General features: G+C 50.6%; 2 protein-coding genes across 5 annotated transcripts; both read left to right on the top strand.

Annotated features, from left to right (window-relative positions):
* Positions 1–118: 118 nt before the first annotated feature.
* LOC107994496 (protein PTHB1) lies at positions 119–5,491 on the top strand. Its single transcript, XM_017051459.3, has 12 exons — positions 119–599; positions 654–745; positions 1,075–1,339; positions 1,404–1,675; positions 1,788–1,918; positions 1,975–2,146; positions 2,208–2,411; positions 2,495–2,731; positions 3,035–3,333; positions 3,393–3,563; positions 3,623–3,754; positions 3,821–5,491. Exons 1-12 carry the CDS (start codon positions 322–324, stop codon positions 4,058–4,060), a joined length of 2,493 nt encoding a protein of 830 aa, XP_016906948.2. The 5' UTR covers positions 119–321; the 3' UTR covers positions 4,061–5,491.
* Positions 5,492–6,944: 1,453 nt separating this feature from the next.
* LOC107994530 (BMP-binding endothelial regulator protein) lies at positions 6,945–14,271 on the top strand. 4 transcript variants are annotated; one of them, XM_062082516.1, is made up of 11 exons: positions 6,945–7,775; positions 9,292–9,455; positions 10,235–10,320; positions 10,579–10,678; positions 10,949–11,125; positions 11,505–11,687; positions 11,766–12,025; positions 12,117–12,276; positions 12,334–12,521; positions 12,605–13,002; positions 13,078–14,271. In XM_062082516.1, the coding sequence occupies exons 2-11, from the start codon at positions 9,338–9,340 to the stop codon at positions 13,334–13,336; spliced, it is 1,929 nt and encodes a 642-aa protein (XP_061938500.1). In that variant the 5' UTR covers positions 6,945–7,775; positions 9,292–9,337; the 3' UTR covers positions 13,337–14,271. The 4 variants fall into 4 exon arrangements, with proteins under 4 accessions (XP_061938500.1, XP_061938497.1, XP_061938498.1 ...); XM_062082513.1 differs by having other exon boundaries at positions 7,139–7,281; XM_062082514.1 differs by having other exon boundaries at positions 7,625–7,767.
* Positions 14,272–14,809: the final 538 nt, after the last annotated feature.

Here is a 14,809-nt window from a genome sequence, read left to right as displayed (position 1 = left end):
GATGGACTAACTAACGGAGCCGCAGCGGTAAATACGATTTTCAAGATCAGAATCGAACCATTCGTTAATAATCGCGAGATATAACGTTGAATCGAAGAAGAGAGAAAAAAAGGGGGAAGGAAAAAAAAAAAAGGAAAGAAAGAAAATGATCTGAAAATCGCTCGATCTGTTGAAAATTTCAATCGAACGAATATAATAATTCCGACCTTGATTACGTAACGATCGACTCGAGCACGATGTTATGACGCAATGGTTCCATGGTAACGATGGAGGAAACAGAGGGAGGTAAGTGTCGCGTTTTCTGTCATTCAAGATAGAACGATGTCGTTGTTCAAGACGAAAGAATGGTGGCAAACGAGATGCGGAGCGAACGAGAGTTTCGACAGGCACAGCTTGATGGCAGCGCCGTTATTCGGGAAAGAAAGGCACCACGATATCATCGTGGTGACTAGTCACGATGGTTACCTAAGGATGTACGACCCGTCCTCTCAATGGATAGACGAAACGAAATCGCCGACCAACTACAAATCGACCGATCTCATGATCGAGATGCGAGTCGGCGATTGCATCGTGGACGTTAAAACGGGCAAATTCGTTTCGTGAGTAGTACACGAGTGTTCGAAACAATCGAAGGTTAATTTAAACAATTGCAGGGGATCGCAGGATCTGCGGCTAGCCGTATTGACCGATTCAAAGCTGCTCGTCTACGATATGATTCTGATCCAAGGATCTGAAACCGAATACGGTACTATTCTTTCTCCCTCTCCCTGCCCATTTTCGTACTATATGCGATATACATCTCAATCTAGATGCGACTAGAAAATATATTTTCCCACAAGTTTTAAAAGTAAGAAAAGTGTACATACAATAATTTATTATCGGCAATGTTGAAACGCTGTATAAGACAAGGATAAAAATACGTTATATTTTCTTTTGTAAATTAAGGTATATACGTGTATATATATATATATATATATAGATGTGTCGAGACGATCGTTGAAAAAGTATTGGCGAGATAGCTAATTTTTCTCTCGGTCGTCTCGGATGGAATATAGGGAGCGTTTCGATCGACAGGGGATAGATGCGAGTTGAGGATCAATTACGAGCATCGATTGCCGAGGTTCCCGGCCTCGTTGACGGTTGGGCCGTTCGGCGGGGTCCGCGGCAGGGATTTTTTCTGCGTTCAATGCCTGGACGGCACCCTTTTGTTCTACGAGCAAGAGGTGTTCGCGTTCAGCCAGACGACGAGGAATCAGTTGTTGGCCGAGCCGATCGTCTACGTATCCCGATACGATCTCTTCGTGGCCGCTACCTCCTCCTGGATACTCGAATGTCACAGGCAGGTGGATTAGCTTTCTAGCTAGCTCGGGAAAGAGGAAAAACTTAGAACCCCGTTTGTCCAGGTATCAAAGCATGGCCGAGTGGTCGAGGATCGGGCGCGAAGACGGCGTTGGGGAGGGGCATGGAAGATCCAGCAGCAGTTTGGAACCGGATTGGACGTTCAACATCGGTGAACCGATCCTCGGCATCGAGACTGTCACTTTGACCAGTTTCGAGATCGGGATCGTGGTACTCGGCGAGAGACACCTCTATTGTCTAAAGGACAACTGCGCCTCGATCAAATACGCCAAGAGGCTCGAGTACAGGCCCGTCTGTTCTCGAGCTTACGTAATCGGTAAAAAATAACAATAACAAATTCGACGAACCCCGAACGACGAAGAGGATATTGTTACGTGTCTTTCGTCGTTCTTATGCTCTTCCTTCGTTACTGGAGGCCCGTTTTTCAGAGCCGGACGGGAAATTGATGGTGCTGGTGATCGCCGACACGGGTACTCTGATGATCTACGAGGGGACGACACTGAAATGGTCGGCGCAGTTGCCGTTCACGCCTGTCGCCGTGGCCAGGGCCCAACTTCGGGTGAGTGGGGTGGAGATAGAGGAGGAGGCGAAACTTTTGCGCGCGCTATTTTTCAGCACTTGGAGGGCGCTGTAGTCGTTCTGTCGGCGGACGGCCGGTTGGAGGCTTGCTACCTCGGCTCGGAGCCGAGTTTGTTCGTCGCCCCCCCTCTCCACCCGCGCGGCTACGATTACACGGCCGCTGAACGAGAATTGTCGAAGCTGCGAGAGGGCGCGCGCGCGAGGAAGGGTAAGGTGTACTAGTTTCCTAGTTTTCACGAATCGATCGCCATGTTTTTCTCGAGGATCAGAGGATCGAACCAGCGACGCTGGGGCGGAGGCGGAGCTCGCGGTGACGGTAAACGCATCCATGGACTCAGCGGATTGCACGTCGCCCGTTTGCGAGCTCGTCGTGCAATTGTCCTCGTACGCTGTTCTCCGCGACGTTCAGGTCTGCGTCCACGTTTCCAAACCTTTGCTCGCCAACGTCGATTTCTACACCGTGGCCAACCTCTGTGAGCGAATCTCCCCCTCCAATTCGGCGTGTATCTTGTATCATCGTATCAACCCCTCGTCGAATTTTTAACTCGATTTTCAGGCGAGAGCCACTCGAGGAGGACGGTGGTGAGCGTGGAAGGGGATTGGCCGTCGTACACGATGGACGCGACCGTGGTGGTCACGTATAGGACGGACGAGGGTGTGCTGCGAGCCGTGAGAAAAATCGGACAAATACCGATAAAAGCGACGTTGAGAAGCTGCCCGCCCGAGAAATCCTCCTCCTTCGTGACCGTGATCAACGCTCCGTCGATCCTCCCCTTCACACAATTGTTTCCCGGTATAATGACAATAATTTCAAAGAAATTTTTCATCTCAAGGATCGAGAAAGGATCGTTTTCCCATCGGTGAAATTTAATAACAGTTGAATAATAAAAGTAATAAAAGTCACCTCGATAATTTCGAATCGCTCGAATAACGCCAAGCGTGGTCGAGATAACGTGGAAGAGGCAGATCGAGCGTAATAAGCTAAGATATAATATAATATATACATATATAGATATTACTCAAGCAAATTTAAATAAGTTAATTATTCGAAATTTTTAATCGAATACCTTTCTCCGTGTGCATCGACGGTGCATAGAATTCGCATGGGCGGACGGATCGGCGCAGAGGCAAGGCTGGAACGCGGTGGGGCTCGGCCACGTGAATTCGGATCGCAGGGTAACAGTGGTGTCCAGCGTGGCCAATAATCGTTACCGCGTCCAGTCGAGCGACGGGTCGTCCTCGACCTTGGTCGTGCGCCGGTTGATCGACGGATCGGCGAGGAGGAAGGGAGAGGGGGGGAGTGTAGGGGCGAACGCAGGGCAGAATCACGTTCGATCGGTGCAGCAGAGGATGGACGATCATTTCGCGGCTCGGCGCGAGATCGAGGCGACAACGGTAAGATATGGAGGCGAGGCGAGTTCCGTTTACACGCACGTTTCCGTTTTCGAGGGTAGAACGAGATCGGATTGTTGGTCAATCAGTTGAGGGGTGTCGCGAGAAAGATGGTGAGGATCGTGAGAGAGAGGAACGAGCGATCGTTGACCGACACCGGGCTACCCTTCCTCTTCGAGACCACGTGCAGCTCCATCTTCGCGCGGCTCGAGGATCTGGCCAAGGCACGAGCGGTAAGCCGAGCCCGATCACGTTAAATCACTCGTTATATTCGAGTTGTTGAAATATTCAGAGGCGAGAGCGAAGCGGGCACGAGCTTCGATGCAACGTGGAGTTGTTGTTGGCGTTGTTACGATCGAACGCGGCCGAGGACAAGTACGAGGCGCTAAGGGCGGCTGTAGGATTCGAGCCGTCCGACCGAACGGTGGGTAAAACAGGATTCTCCCTTATCCGTGTATAATTTGTACGTAATCGAGTTCGATTGCAAAAGGATTGGGAGGAGATCGCGAACGCGGGGCTGGCCGCGTTGCTCAAGTCCGTGTCGAGAAAGGGCGGTGGATTCTCGGAGACGAGATCGTGCACGTGGACCGGCTTGGTTCCCGTAACGTCCGAGAGAGAGATGGCGAAACTGAAGACTCGGCTGAGCCACGCGATAGGACGGCTCGGTGCCTCGAGGGAGTCGGACATCGCGGAGATCGAGAGCAACGATTTTCCTGCAGAATCGGCGTAGCCGAAGAAGAAACCGAGGCCGAGTGATTCGTCGCCGTGATTCATCGTGGCGCCGCGATTCCGCTTTCCCGACTGGTTAATTAATGGCGAGGATGACGGCGAAGCGAACGAAGAGAGAGAGAGAGAGAGAGATCGGAGGTCTCCGTTTCTCTCGAACGCGATGATTCAATCGGTCAAGAGAAGCAGAGACGCTACTTTTTCCCTTCGCTCGCCCGTGTTGCGGATCGCGCGGAAACGCGGTGGTTTCCGATCGCGAGGGGGCGATCGATCGGCCAGGGTTAAAAAGGAGGACGGAAAACGAGCGATTGTAACCGCCTCCGGAAGCGATTGATTGCGAACGCCGCTAATTAGCTCGCCATATACCGATAAAACCTGCCCCTTGCCTCTTCGCCTCCTCGCGCGCACGCGGCGAGCGAGAACGGCTTCGAGTCCCTCCTCTCTCTCCTCCTCCTCCTTCGCCGCCGCCTTCTGCCAAGCAGGATACGCGGCTCGTTTCCGGAAACGCGATCGAGATTACGCGCCGACCATACGCCGCAACCTTCTTCCTTTTTCACGGCTCGAGATTGCGTCGCAATCCGATCCCAACAACTCTCCCGAGTTTCAATTTCGAACAGGAATTTCGTGGAATTTGGAAATTCCCTTCGATTTCATCGTTCCGATCGTTTTTCTTGCGAATCGCGGCCGATCTCTCCGGCAACGGTCGGATGCCCAAGACGAGAGAGAAAGCGACGTTTTATGGACGTTAACGGATCCATAAATCATCGGTAGGCATCGGCAGTGGTCGAGGACTCGAGAAAGATAAGATCGAACGAGAACGCGTTAAACGACGATTAGCAACGGTGGTCCAAGGTCGAGAAGCGAACGGCCTGTAAACGGGTGATGATTCGTGGAAAACCGAGAGGTTGCGTCGTAGAATTGGAAAAGAAAATAAATTTCGAGTCAGAAATGGCCGTGTCTGTTCAACGTTCGAGCCCCGTTTATTTCGAATAAATATCCCGATCGGACTATGTTTACGATTCGAGCGTTTCGTGTATACTTTGCTAGCGTCGGTCGCGCTACGCTATTGGGAGGGAGGGGAAGGGGGCGAAGGAGCGGGAGGAGGAGGAGTAATGGACGACGAAACGCTCGTTTCGAAAGAGTCGAGATATCGCTCGCGGGGCAACGATATACCCGCTTACTCTTCAGCCTCGACGTCTTCGCGTCGACACGTAGCGACCGATTCGAAGGAAACGTCTCGCGTCGTAAGCGAAATTTCTCCAGGGACCGTGCCATTCGAGATTTTCACACGACCTTGGGCTCGTTACTCTCGAAAGAAAGCAAAAGCGATTGCGTCCCTCTTTCACCTTTTCATCTTTGTACCACGCGATATTTTCTTCACGAGTCCAGCTTTGTAACGATATAATAAAGAATTGAATTTGAAGGAAAGATAAAATTGATTTCCATTTGCATCGATTTCCCACTGTCATAATGATTTGCATTTCCACGAACAATGGCAATGAGGTGGAAAGGTAGAAAGCTCGATAAATAGATAGATAGGTAGATGGACGGATAGATAGATAGATAGATAGATAAGTAGATAGGCAAGCAGGTAGGTAGGTAGGTAGATAGATAGGTAGGTAGGTAGATAGGTAGGTAGAGAGGTAGGTAGATAAGTAGATAGGTAGTACTTGCTAGGAACGTAAAATACTCGGTGGTCGGCGGTCAAGAAGAGCAGAAAAGTACTGTCGATAAACATCTTCGATATGTACAATAGCCGAGAAAGTAAGCAAGCGTCTCGGCCAAGTCGGCCTCGGAAGAAGAAAGAAAGAGGTGCGTTTTTCTTTTCGCGTTTCGACTCGAATCGATGGAGTAGAAATCGTTAATGGTATCGAGGTTAACGCTCGCGTTGCTTCGAGACGAGAACGCTGTTTGCGCGGGATCCTTGATATGCCGACACCGGATATCTCGTAAAAACGCGGTATTATTGAATGCGCGCGGACCGATACCGATTATCGAAGTGGAACACCGTGGATAGAATGGCCGTTATTATCGAAAATTGGTCGGAGACGGATTCTCGTTTGGAATCTCGTCGGATCTTCGTTCTTCGCGTTTCAACGATCGGTATTTTCCAGCTTGGTATTCCGATCGAGCGCAGAGACAATCGCGATAGCCTCGCTTCTTTTCCTTCCCTTTCCTCTCTTCCCGCCACCTCCACTGTCGGATAAAAAAACTTTTTCTTCTTCTTCTTCTTTTTACTCTTCCTCCTCGTCCCTCTTCTTTCCACCTTTCTCGGCCGGTTCTCGGCCGTCTATCTTATCAGCAGTGCTAGTGTATAGAAGGGTCAGCGATGGACCCGAATAGATTCGATTCGCGCGTACGTCCAACGTGTGGGTAACGTAAGTAACGACGAGAAAGAAACGTGAAAATTTCGAACCGATGGGTAATCGAATCGGCACGTCGTTAACGCAGGGACGAGAGAGAGAGAGAGAGAGAGAGCGAGAGAGAGAGAGCGAGAGAGAGCGAGAGCGAGAGAGAGAGCGAGAGCGAATCGAAACATTCTCCCACCCGTCCCGTTCGTTTCTCCTCTGCCGTTCTCTTCACCGGTTGTCCGAGCAAACCCACTCTCCTCCTCTTCTTCCTCCTCCTTCCCGAGCCGTTGTTCCTTCACCAGCTTCCCGCGCTGCTACTTCACCGGCCACCTCCGCCACCGCCGCCGCCGCCACCACCGCCGCTGCCGCGGCGCGCCGTCCCGAGTGCCGTGTGGCCACCACTCTTCTCGACCACTTCCAGTCGCCTTTCCCCCCTGAACCGCTGCTGCTGGCTAGCTAGTCCAACAACACGCAGCCACGGAACCTCGTTACGCTGGAACGATACGAACGTGGTGGAAGTTCTCGCAACGGAACTTTAGTGCAGCTGCGGCGAGCAGCTGACGCGTTCGAGTCGCGTCGGTAGTCGGTGGTCGAGCTTGCCCCGCGCGAACGTAACCCGGTAACCGCAGCTTCGATTCTTCGGACGGTGATTTTCCGCGTACCGCGCGTGTGCGCGTGTGTATGTGCGCGGCATTTATCGGCGAGAGTGTGCAGCGTAAAGGGAAGGAGAGAGCGAGCGCAACGTTTCGAACGCGAACTATCGAGCTTTCCCGCTCGTCAAATGAACCGAGTCTCGATTCATCGACGGATGCGTAGCCTCGTCGACGCTTTGGCGCCGAGTATATCACGGATGCGTGGCGATAGCTCGACTCCGGTAAGTCGACCTCGATCTCTTTGTCCCCGTGCCGGTTCGCCGATACGAACCAACCAACGCAACCGAACACACACCCGTGACGAATCAAGGACGCAAAGATTCGTGTCCGCGTCGTAACGCGATTCTCGCGATTCGCGTTCGATCGTTCTTCGTTCAAGATGGAAGGAGAATGGCGCGGGGTATGGAATGGATGGGACGCGAAGGAAAGATTTTCGAGAAAAAGAGGAAGAAACGGTCGAAGCAGAAACGGTAGAGGGTCGAAGGCGGCGCGTACCCATCTGACAGCTGAGTACGCGCTACTAGATGTCGCCAGTGACGCGTCGCTTCGCTTTGTCCCGCTGATCGCGATCGTCCGAGAGACTCGCCGGCTCTCCCCCTTCTTCTCTCTTCTTCCCTTCTTTTCCCTTCGTTTCTCCTCCTGTTTTTTCTTCGTCGCGTATACGACGCTCGGCCGGCATCGACGCTCGTAAACCAAGGAGCAACGAGGTAGGTAGGTAGGTAGGTAGGTAGGTAGGTAGCTAGGTAGTTAGCTAGATAGGTAGGTAGATAGATAGGTAGGTAGATGGATGAATAGATGGATGGATGGATGGATGGATAGATGGGTAGGTAGGTAGGTAGGTAGGTAGGTAGGTAGGTAGATAGGTAGATAGGTAGGTATGCGTACTCACTTGTCCAAGAGTTCGTATACCGACGCACATGCGGGCAGATGGTGCGCAGCAAGCCCTTCTTGTTCCACGCACCTGTTCCGTTGTTGTCGTTCCGTCACGGCGTGCCAGTGCACGCGACAGCTCGTGCCACTTACCTCCGGTTGCTTCTCAACCGTCCTCGACGCTGTTCTCGCGTAAGGACGCGTCTTTTTGGATCGTGCTATTTGTTTGCTCGATTACGCGTCGAGAGATCTCGACTAGAGGCTTAATTTCGAGTTAAATCTTGTAAAATTGTCGAAACCTTCGCTGCTTGATCGTTTCTTTCGTCCCCGCGACAATCGTTCTTTCTTCTCTCTCTTTTTCCTCTCACTTTATCGCGCGTCGTTCTCCCTTCTCTCCCCTCTGTCCGTACTCGTTACTTGCTCGAACCTCGACCGCGTTATTTACGCGATTCCAATACTCGAGTACCGTGGCTGTGATCGGTCGAGTTTCGCGAATCTCGATTAAAGAAATACATGGAGAAAGGAAAGAAAGGATTCGATTTTTCGATCTTTTTTTTTTTTTTATCCAAGCGACGACAAGTTGGAAAGGCGCGAATACCTGATCGCGTTGTTCGAAACGAATGGAGAAGAGATAAACGGAACTCGCTTCGTCCATTAGTCGATCGCGAAGCTGAAGATGGGACGCGGGGAAAAGAGATAATACGAATATCGGTGAAGAGAGAGTGGAGGGGATCGAGCTAGAGACGAGTCGACGAGTCTGAGAAAAGAAGAGGAGAGAACGACACGCGTTCGTTCGTTCGTTCGTTCGTTCGTTTGTTCGTCCGATCGGAAAATTTCGCTCGACTTTCCGAGCTCTCGATACGAGATAAAGCGATGGAATGCGAATCTGGATATCTAAAGAAAAAGAGGAATCGAGGCGCGAATCGAACGAACAAGAGAAATCGAGACGAAGCTGGCTCGTTTCGACGTAGGATCGTATCGGATAACCGCACGCGCGCGGTTCTCGGAATGATTACGAATCGACCGTTACGGATGTTACGAAGAAAGATTCCGTAGGTTGTTGCGTTGTCCGTGACTCGTGAAAATATACGGAGGTCTAGCGTAAATATACGAACGGGCAGAAGGTTATGACAACAATCGTTGATGGGCGAACCGGCGTGTTCTTCTTCTTTTTCTTCTTATTCCTTTCCTTGTTGATCACGGCGAGCGATCTCTGCTACTGGTGGCGCACCACTACTCGCAACAGCCTTGATCCAAATTCGTTTTCCGTTGTTCTCTCGTGATCGATTTCGGGGACGTGGAATGTCACCCTCGAAGGGGAGAGAGATCTCTGACGGAAGCCTCTGCTTTCTCTTTTCTAGTAAACCATCGTGATCGGCGACGAGGGCGAAGACGCAAACTAAGCCGATGTTATCGATGGCGAGGATAAGGATGAGACGATTATCCTCGAAACCGTTGATCCTAGTTCTGGCCCTGGCTTTAATCTCGTCGATCCGTCATTGCCACGCCTCGGAAAGTATAATAGGTGAGTTCGAACGTAGGTGATCGTCATCTCGGATACGAGATTCGCGATCGCGATCGAAAGTCATTGGAACGAACGGCGAACGTCAACGCTCTATTCTTAGGTCCGTCTCCATTGTCTATTCGCGTTTCCCACCGTAGTAATAGTAGTGGTAGTAGTAGTTTGACAACGATCGTCCTCGCTACCTCACGATCACCCACAATTTCCCTCGATTCCCTCGACAGTCCACCGATTGCGTAAACAACATATGCACGCCCGCGCGTTTGCCTTGACTTTCGATCCGATCCGTCCTCTCTCTCTCTCTCTCTCTCTCTCTCTCTCTCTCTCTCTCTCTCTCTCTCTCTCTCTTCTCCCTTTCGTTCGATTCGGAAACGAGAACTCGCTGGTTTTTCGCGACGCGTTTCCCTGCGTTTCTCGCGAAACGGAACTCGATGCGCGGCCGAGAACGAAACAACTCGGGGGGGAAAAGGAAGAGGGGGAGAGAAAGAGAAGGCGAAGGAAACGCGAGCGGCAACGCCGCTGCGTTCTTTCTCGCACGCATTCCTGCGTACTTGACAGAGAAAAAAAAAAAAAAGGGGGAAAAAAGGAAGGAAGGAAAGAAGGAAGGAAGCGCGAGAATCGTGCTCGACCTCTCTCTGAGATAGAAGATAATACACCTATGACCTTGGATAATCGATATGGCATGCGTGTAACCGAAGAATCGGCGCCGGGTTCCGATATCGGTCGACCGCGCGACCAATCGTACCGAATCATCATCGTGATCGCTACCTCTGTGCTTCCAGGAAGCCGAGAAACGTGCGACGTCGAGGGAGAAGACTTTACCGTGGACAAGATCCCGAACACCAGGTGTTTCAATTGTTTGTGCAAGGTAAAAAAAAAAAAGAGAAAAAAATCTATCTACCGATCTATCCACGCCGCTTTCGATTTCACTATTCGCCTCGCCTCGATCGACGATCTCCCTTATTTTCTCGGATCATCCGCGTTTACCTTTTACGTAATAATTCGTAGAGAGAGATAAGTCCTCGTAGAGGTTTAATTATAGATCGCGATAACGAGGCGAGAGAAATAATTACGCGGGTGAGGATCGTTCGCCTTTATTACGCGTATCTTTCTGTATATTTCGCAGAATGGTTTCGTCGAGTGCAGGAAACAGCAATGCCCAAGCATCGAAGGTTGTTACACGTTGCTGGAGCCACGGGAGGACGAGTGTTGTCACAGGTGTAAAGGTTGGTCGAGTCGAAAGTCGTAATAATAAAACCAGACCCAGAATATACGAGAGAAGATAGAGCGGAGAAAGCGATCGCGCTCCAGTTTGACCGAGAGTGGAAGCGTTCCGCGGGCGGGGAGCATTGTTCCTAGCGCGGCACAAAGCCGCTTCTGTTCCTCGCGCTTCTCTCTGCGCCGATAAACGCATTCCACCCCTCTCCATCGTCTCTCCGCTCTAATTTTCCCCGCTCGAGAAAATTTTTCACGCTTTTTGTCTCTTCGCTCCAAAGGTTGCACGCGAAACGGAGTTCATCATGGATCCGAGACCGAGTGGATCGAGGGAAACGATCCCTGTAGAATCTTCGCTTGCAAAGCAGGAGTGATCACCGAGTCTCGATTGCATTGCTACACGCCTTGCTCGGATCCAATTCCTCCTCCGCCCGGCCAGTGCTGCCCCGTATGCACTGGTAACTCTCCAAACCTACACACACGCACATACAACACAACACAACGCAACACAGCACAACACAACACAACGCAACACAGCACAGCACAGCACAGCACAACACAACACAACACAACACAACACAACACAACACAACACAACACAACACAACACAACACAACACAACACAGCACAGCACAGCACAGCACAACACAACACAACACAACACAACAACACAACACAACACAACACAACAACACAACAACACAACACAACACAACACAACATAACACAACACAACACACGAAACGCGCGCGCGCTCGCACACACACACATACACATACGATACAATATTACGTACATAGAAATGGACGCGTGCAAAGGATACGGTGGTTTCGTAGGATGCCACGTGAACGGACAAATGGTGACGGCGGATCGATCGGTGACCACGACCGAGGATCCATGCGTCACTTGCAGATGCAACGGTGCCCGGCTGACCTGCGCCAAGCAAGCTTGCCCGGTCCTCCATTGCCTCGGCTCGAGAATAGTCCACGATCCCGGCGAGTGCTGTCCACGTTGCAAAGGTACGTCAATTCGACAGATTGAACACAAATACTCGACTCCCCGACAGAACTGAATCGCGCAATGGAACGCGTGGACAGGTAGCGGGAGATACTTGTCGCCGCCGAAAGGCGCGTGCACACTTGGGACCAGCGTCTACAATTCCGGCAATCAATTCTATCTGGACCAATGCACCCGTTGCACCTGCTCCAATTCAACCGTGTCCTGCGTGCGAGAGACTTGCCCCGTCCACGATTGCCCGGCCGAGCACCAGATCGCCCTACCGGGCCGTTGTTGCCCCCAGTGTCCCGAGGTCGAGGAGGTTCGACCGTCTTGCACTTACGCAGGCAAAACTTACGGGGCGAGTATCCGGCGTGTACCTTATCCCCCTTAAACCCTCCCCCCAGATCCAACGTTCCAACGTTTAAAGATTCCCTTTTTGTCCTAGGCAGGATGGCGAAAGTTGGAAGCTTGACTCGTGCAAGGCATGCGCTTGCATGCAAGGTAAAGTACGATGCGCGATGCCCATGTGCCCGCCGTTGAATTTACCTTGCCCTCCGAATTCGAGGTTGGAACATCCGGAGGGTCAGTGCTGCCCCCGTTGCGTGGAAAGTGAGTACTAGATCCTGAGGAAAGAATGTTTTATATATATTACAATTATTGTCACAGGTGACGGTGTGTGCACCGTTTTCGGCGATCCCCACTACCGCACGTTCGATGGGAAATTTTACAGCTTCAAGGGAGCTTGCAAGTATCAATTGGCAAGCGATTGCATAGGGCACACGTTCAGCATTCGGGTTACCAACGATGCGAGATCGACCAGATTCTCCGCCTGGACGAAGACGATCGCCATCAAGGTTACTCGCTACGGTCGATCATGTATATGCGTATATCCTGGTATTATCCATCCTATAGTGCGTATTCTTTCTATGTCTCGTAGGTGGGTGACTCGAAGGTGAATCTCGGGCAGAAGATGCGAGTGAAGGTGAACGGGAAGAAGGTGGAGATACCTTATCGCGTGGTCAATAGGCTGGACGTGAATCGAACGGTGGACGGTATAATCGTGAGCACGCATATCGGGATCAAGGTTCTCTGGGATGGGATCAGCTTTCTCGAAGTGTCCGCCCCGACTTCGTATCGGGGACATTTGTGCGGTCTCTGCGGGAACTTCAACTCCCTGCCAAAGGACGACTTCACCAATCGAAGGGGCAAATTGTTGCAAGATCCGCAACCGTTCGGTCAATCGTGGCTGGTGGGGGCCAAGAAAAGTTGCGTGAGGCCAAAGTCGGTGGTCAATATGGATCGCTCCAGACGTTGCAGGGGTAGGAAGGATCACCGGTAAGATCACTCTCCGTTTTCCTCTCTCTCCCTCTCTCTCTTGGAATTCGTTTTAATCGAACGTGCGGATCGCAGGTTGTGCACCAGATTGAGATCGCAGATCTTCGACGCCTGCCACAAGAAGGTGAATCCGAACATGTACTACAAGGCTTGTCTACAGGACATGTGCGAATGCCCGACCGAAAACTGCTACTGCGAATCGTTCACCGCGTACGTCCACGAGTGCAAGAGGCTCGGCATTCAACTGCCCCACTGGAGAAAATCGACGAGATGTCGAACCGGTTGGGACCAGTTCTCGGGATCCGGCGCGTCCCTTGGTCTACGCTTCCCTTGATCGCGTGTTTGGAGTATCAGGAAAAAAGAGGAAGGAGAGATAGATGGATAAATAGATAGAGAAAGAGAGAGAGTGTTTTCACCCACCTTGACGGATGCGAGGAAGAAGCGAGCGAACCGAAATTCTCACCTAGTCACCGTTCGTAACGCTCGCGCCCTGTCCGATGATCGTTCTCTTCCTCCTCCGATTGTCGAGAATACTCGTCTATCCCTCCCTTCCACTTCTCATCGCGAACCTTTTCGAGCTCGGATCATTCCGAATCACCTTGCAGTATTTCGGCCGATGAGCAGGCTCGCGGCATACCGTCTACGTCCCGTCTACACATTGAGCGCTTGACCGCGCGTCTATATTCCTAGATTTAAAAACCGATTCCCTTAATCCATTCTTCTCGCCTCTTTCTACCTACCATATCCGCTTCGCTACTCTGTATCTGCGTGTATGTATATATATATATAACGTCCATCATCGGAAGACCGTGCAATCGGATTCTTGATCTCAGACCGATCAGACGTCGTCGATTGTACATAGATAGATATCCAGGACGACAGAGACTCTTCGAACAGCGAGTTAATTTATCGCGCGACGTCTTTTCACTCCGATCTATATCCCCCTTCGCATTTTTATTCGTTTATCTTCCCAAACTTCCCGTTCCGTGTCCCTGTTTTCAACCACTTTTTCCCCCCCATTTCCTATATCCACCCTTTTTCCTCCTCGTCTTCTCTTTCTTATCGGTAAATATGCATATACCATTACGTGTTAAAATTGTACATAGCCCGAGTATAAACACGCGATACGTATACGCGACTGTACGTTCGCAAAAGTCGCAAATATACCGGAGATAGTCCAAAGCCTTAGCCAATTTGTATCGAGTATAGCATAGAAATATTTTGGCACGCATCGAATACGAACGAAATAAATGAATTATATTCGTAAAATATTGATATTTTCATCGCATTGCCAAAGTGGAAGAAAAAAGAAAGATATATACTTACCAGTTGAACGGTTGATTTCTCAGGTTCCCTCTATTCGAGAGACGAATACGAGATGCGATCGAATGAAACGATCCGTTTGATTCATCCAAATAAAAACGAACAAAAAAGGAATATCATTTTGAACGATTCGTCCTTTCTTCGGAGTTCCCGCAACGTGCAACTGACAGCAATGGATGCGCGCGCAGACTCATAGTCGTCGCGTTTCGAAGCAAAAAGTGATTTGAGATAAAAGAGAACGAGACGAAGCAATGATCGCGTATTCACCGATACCTTCGATTAATTCGAATTACATTCGCATTACGGAGACGCGAACGTTTAATGGCAAAAAAAAAGAAAAAAGAATAGTCGAAAGACAAAACGTCACGATTGAGAAACGTTATCGAGAAATTATATTGCTTCTATCCACACATCACGACACTAACTTTTTCGTTGTTCGCGTTATTCGGATATAATATCGATATTAAGTATGACGATAACGATT

This window comes from Apis cerana, linkage group LG11 (assembly GCF_029169275.1).
Source record: "Apis cerana isolate GH-2021 linkage group LG11, AcerK_1.0, whole genome shotgun sequence".
NCBI classification, from domain to species: Eukaryota; Metazoa; Arthropoda; class Insecta; order Hymenoptera; family Apidae; genus Apis; species Apis cerana.
The sequence above is the reverse complement of the archived record's forward strand: the minus strand, read 5'-3'. Positions and strand labels throughout refer to the sequence as shown.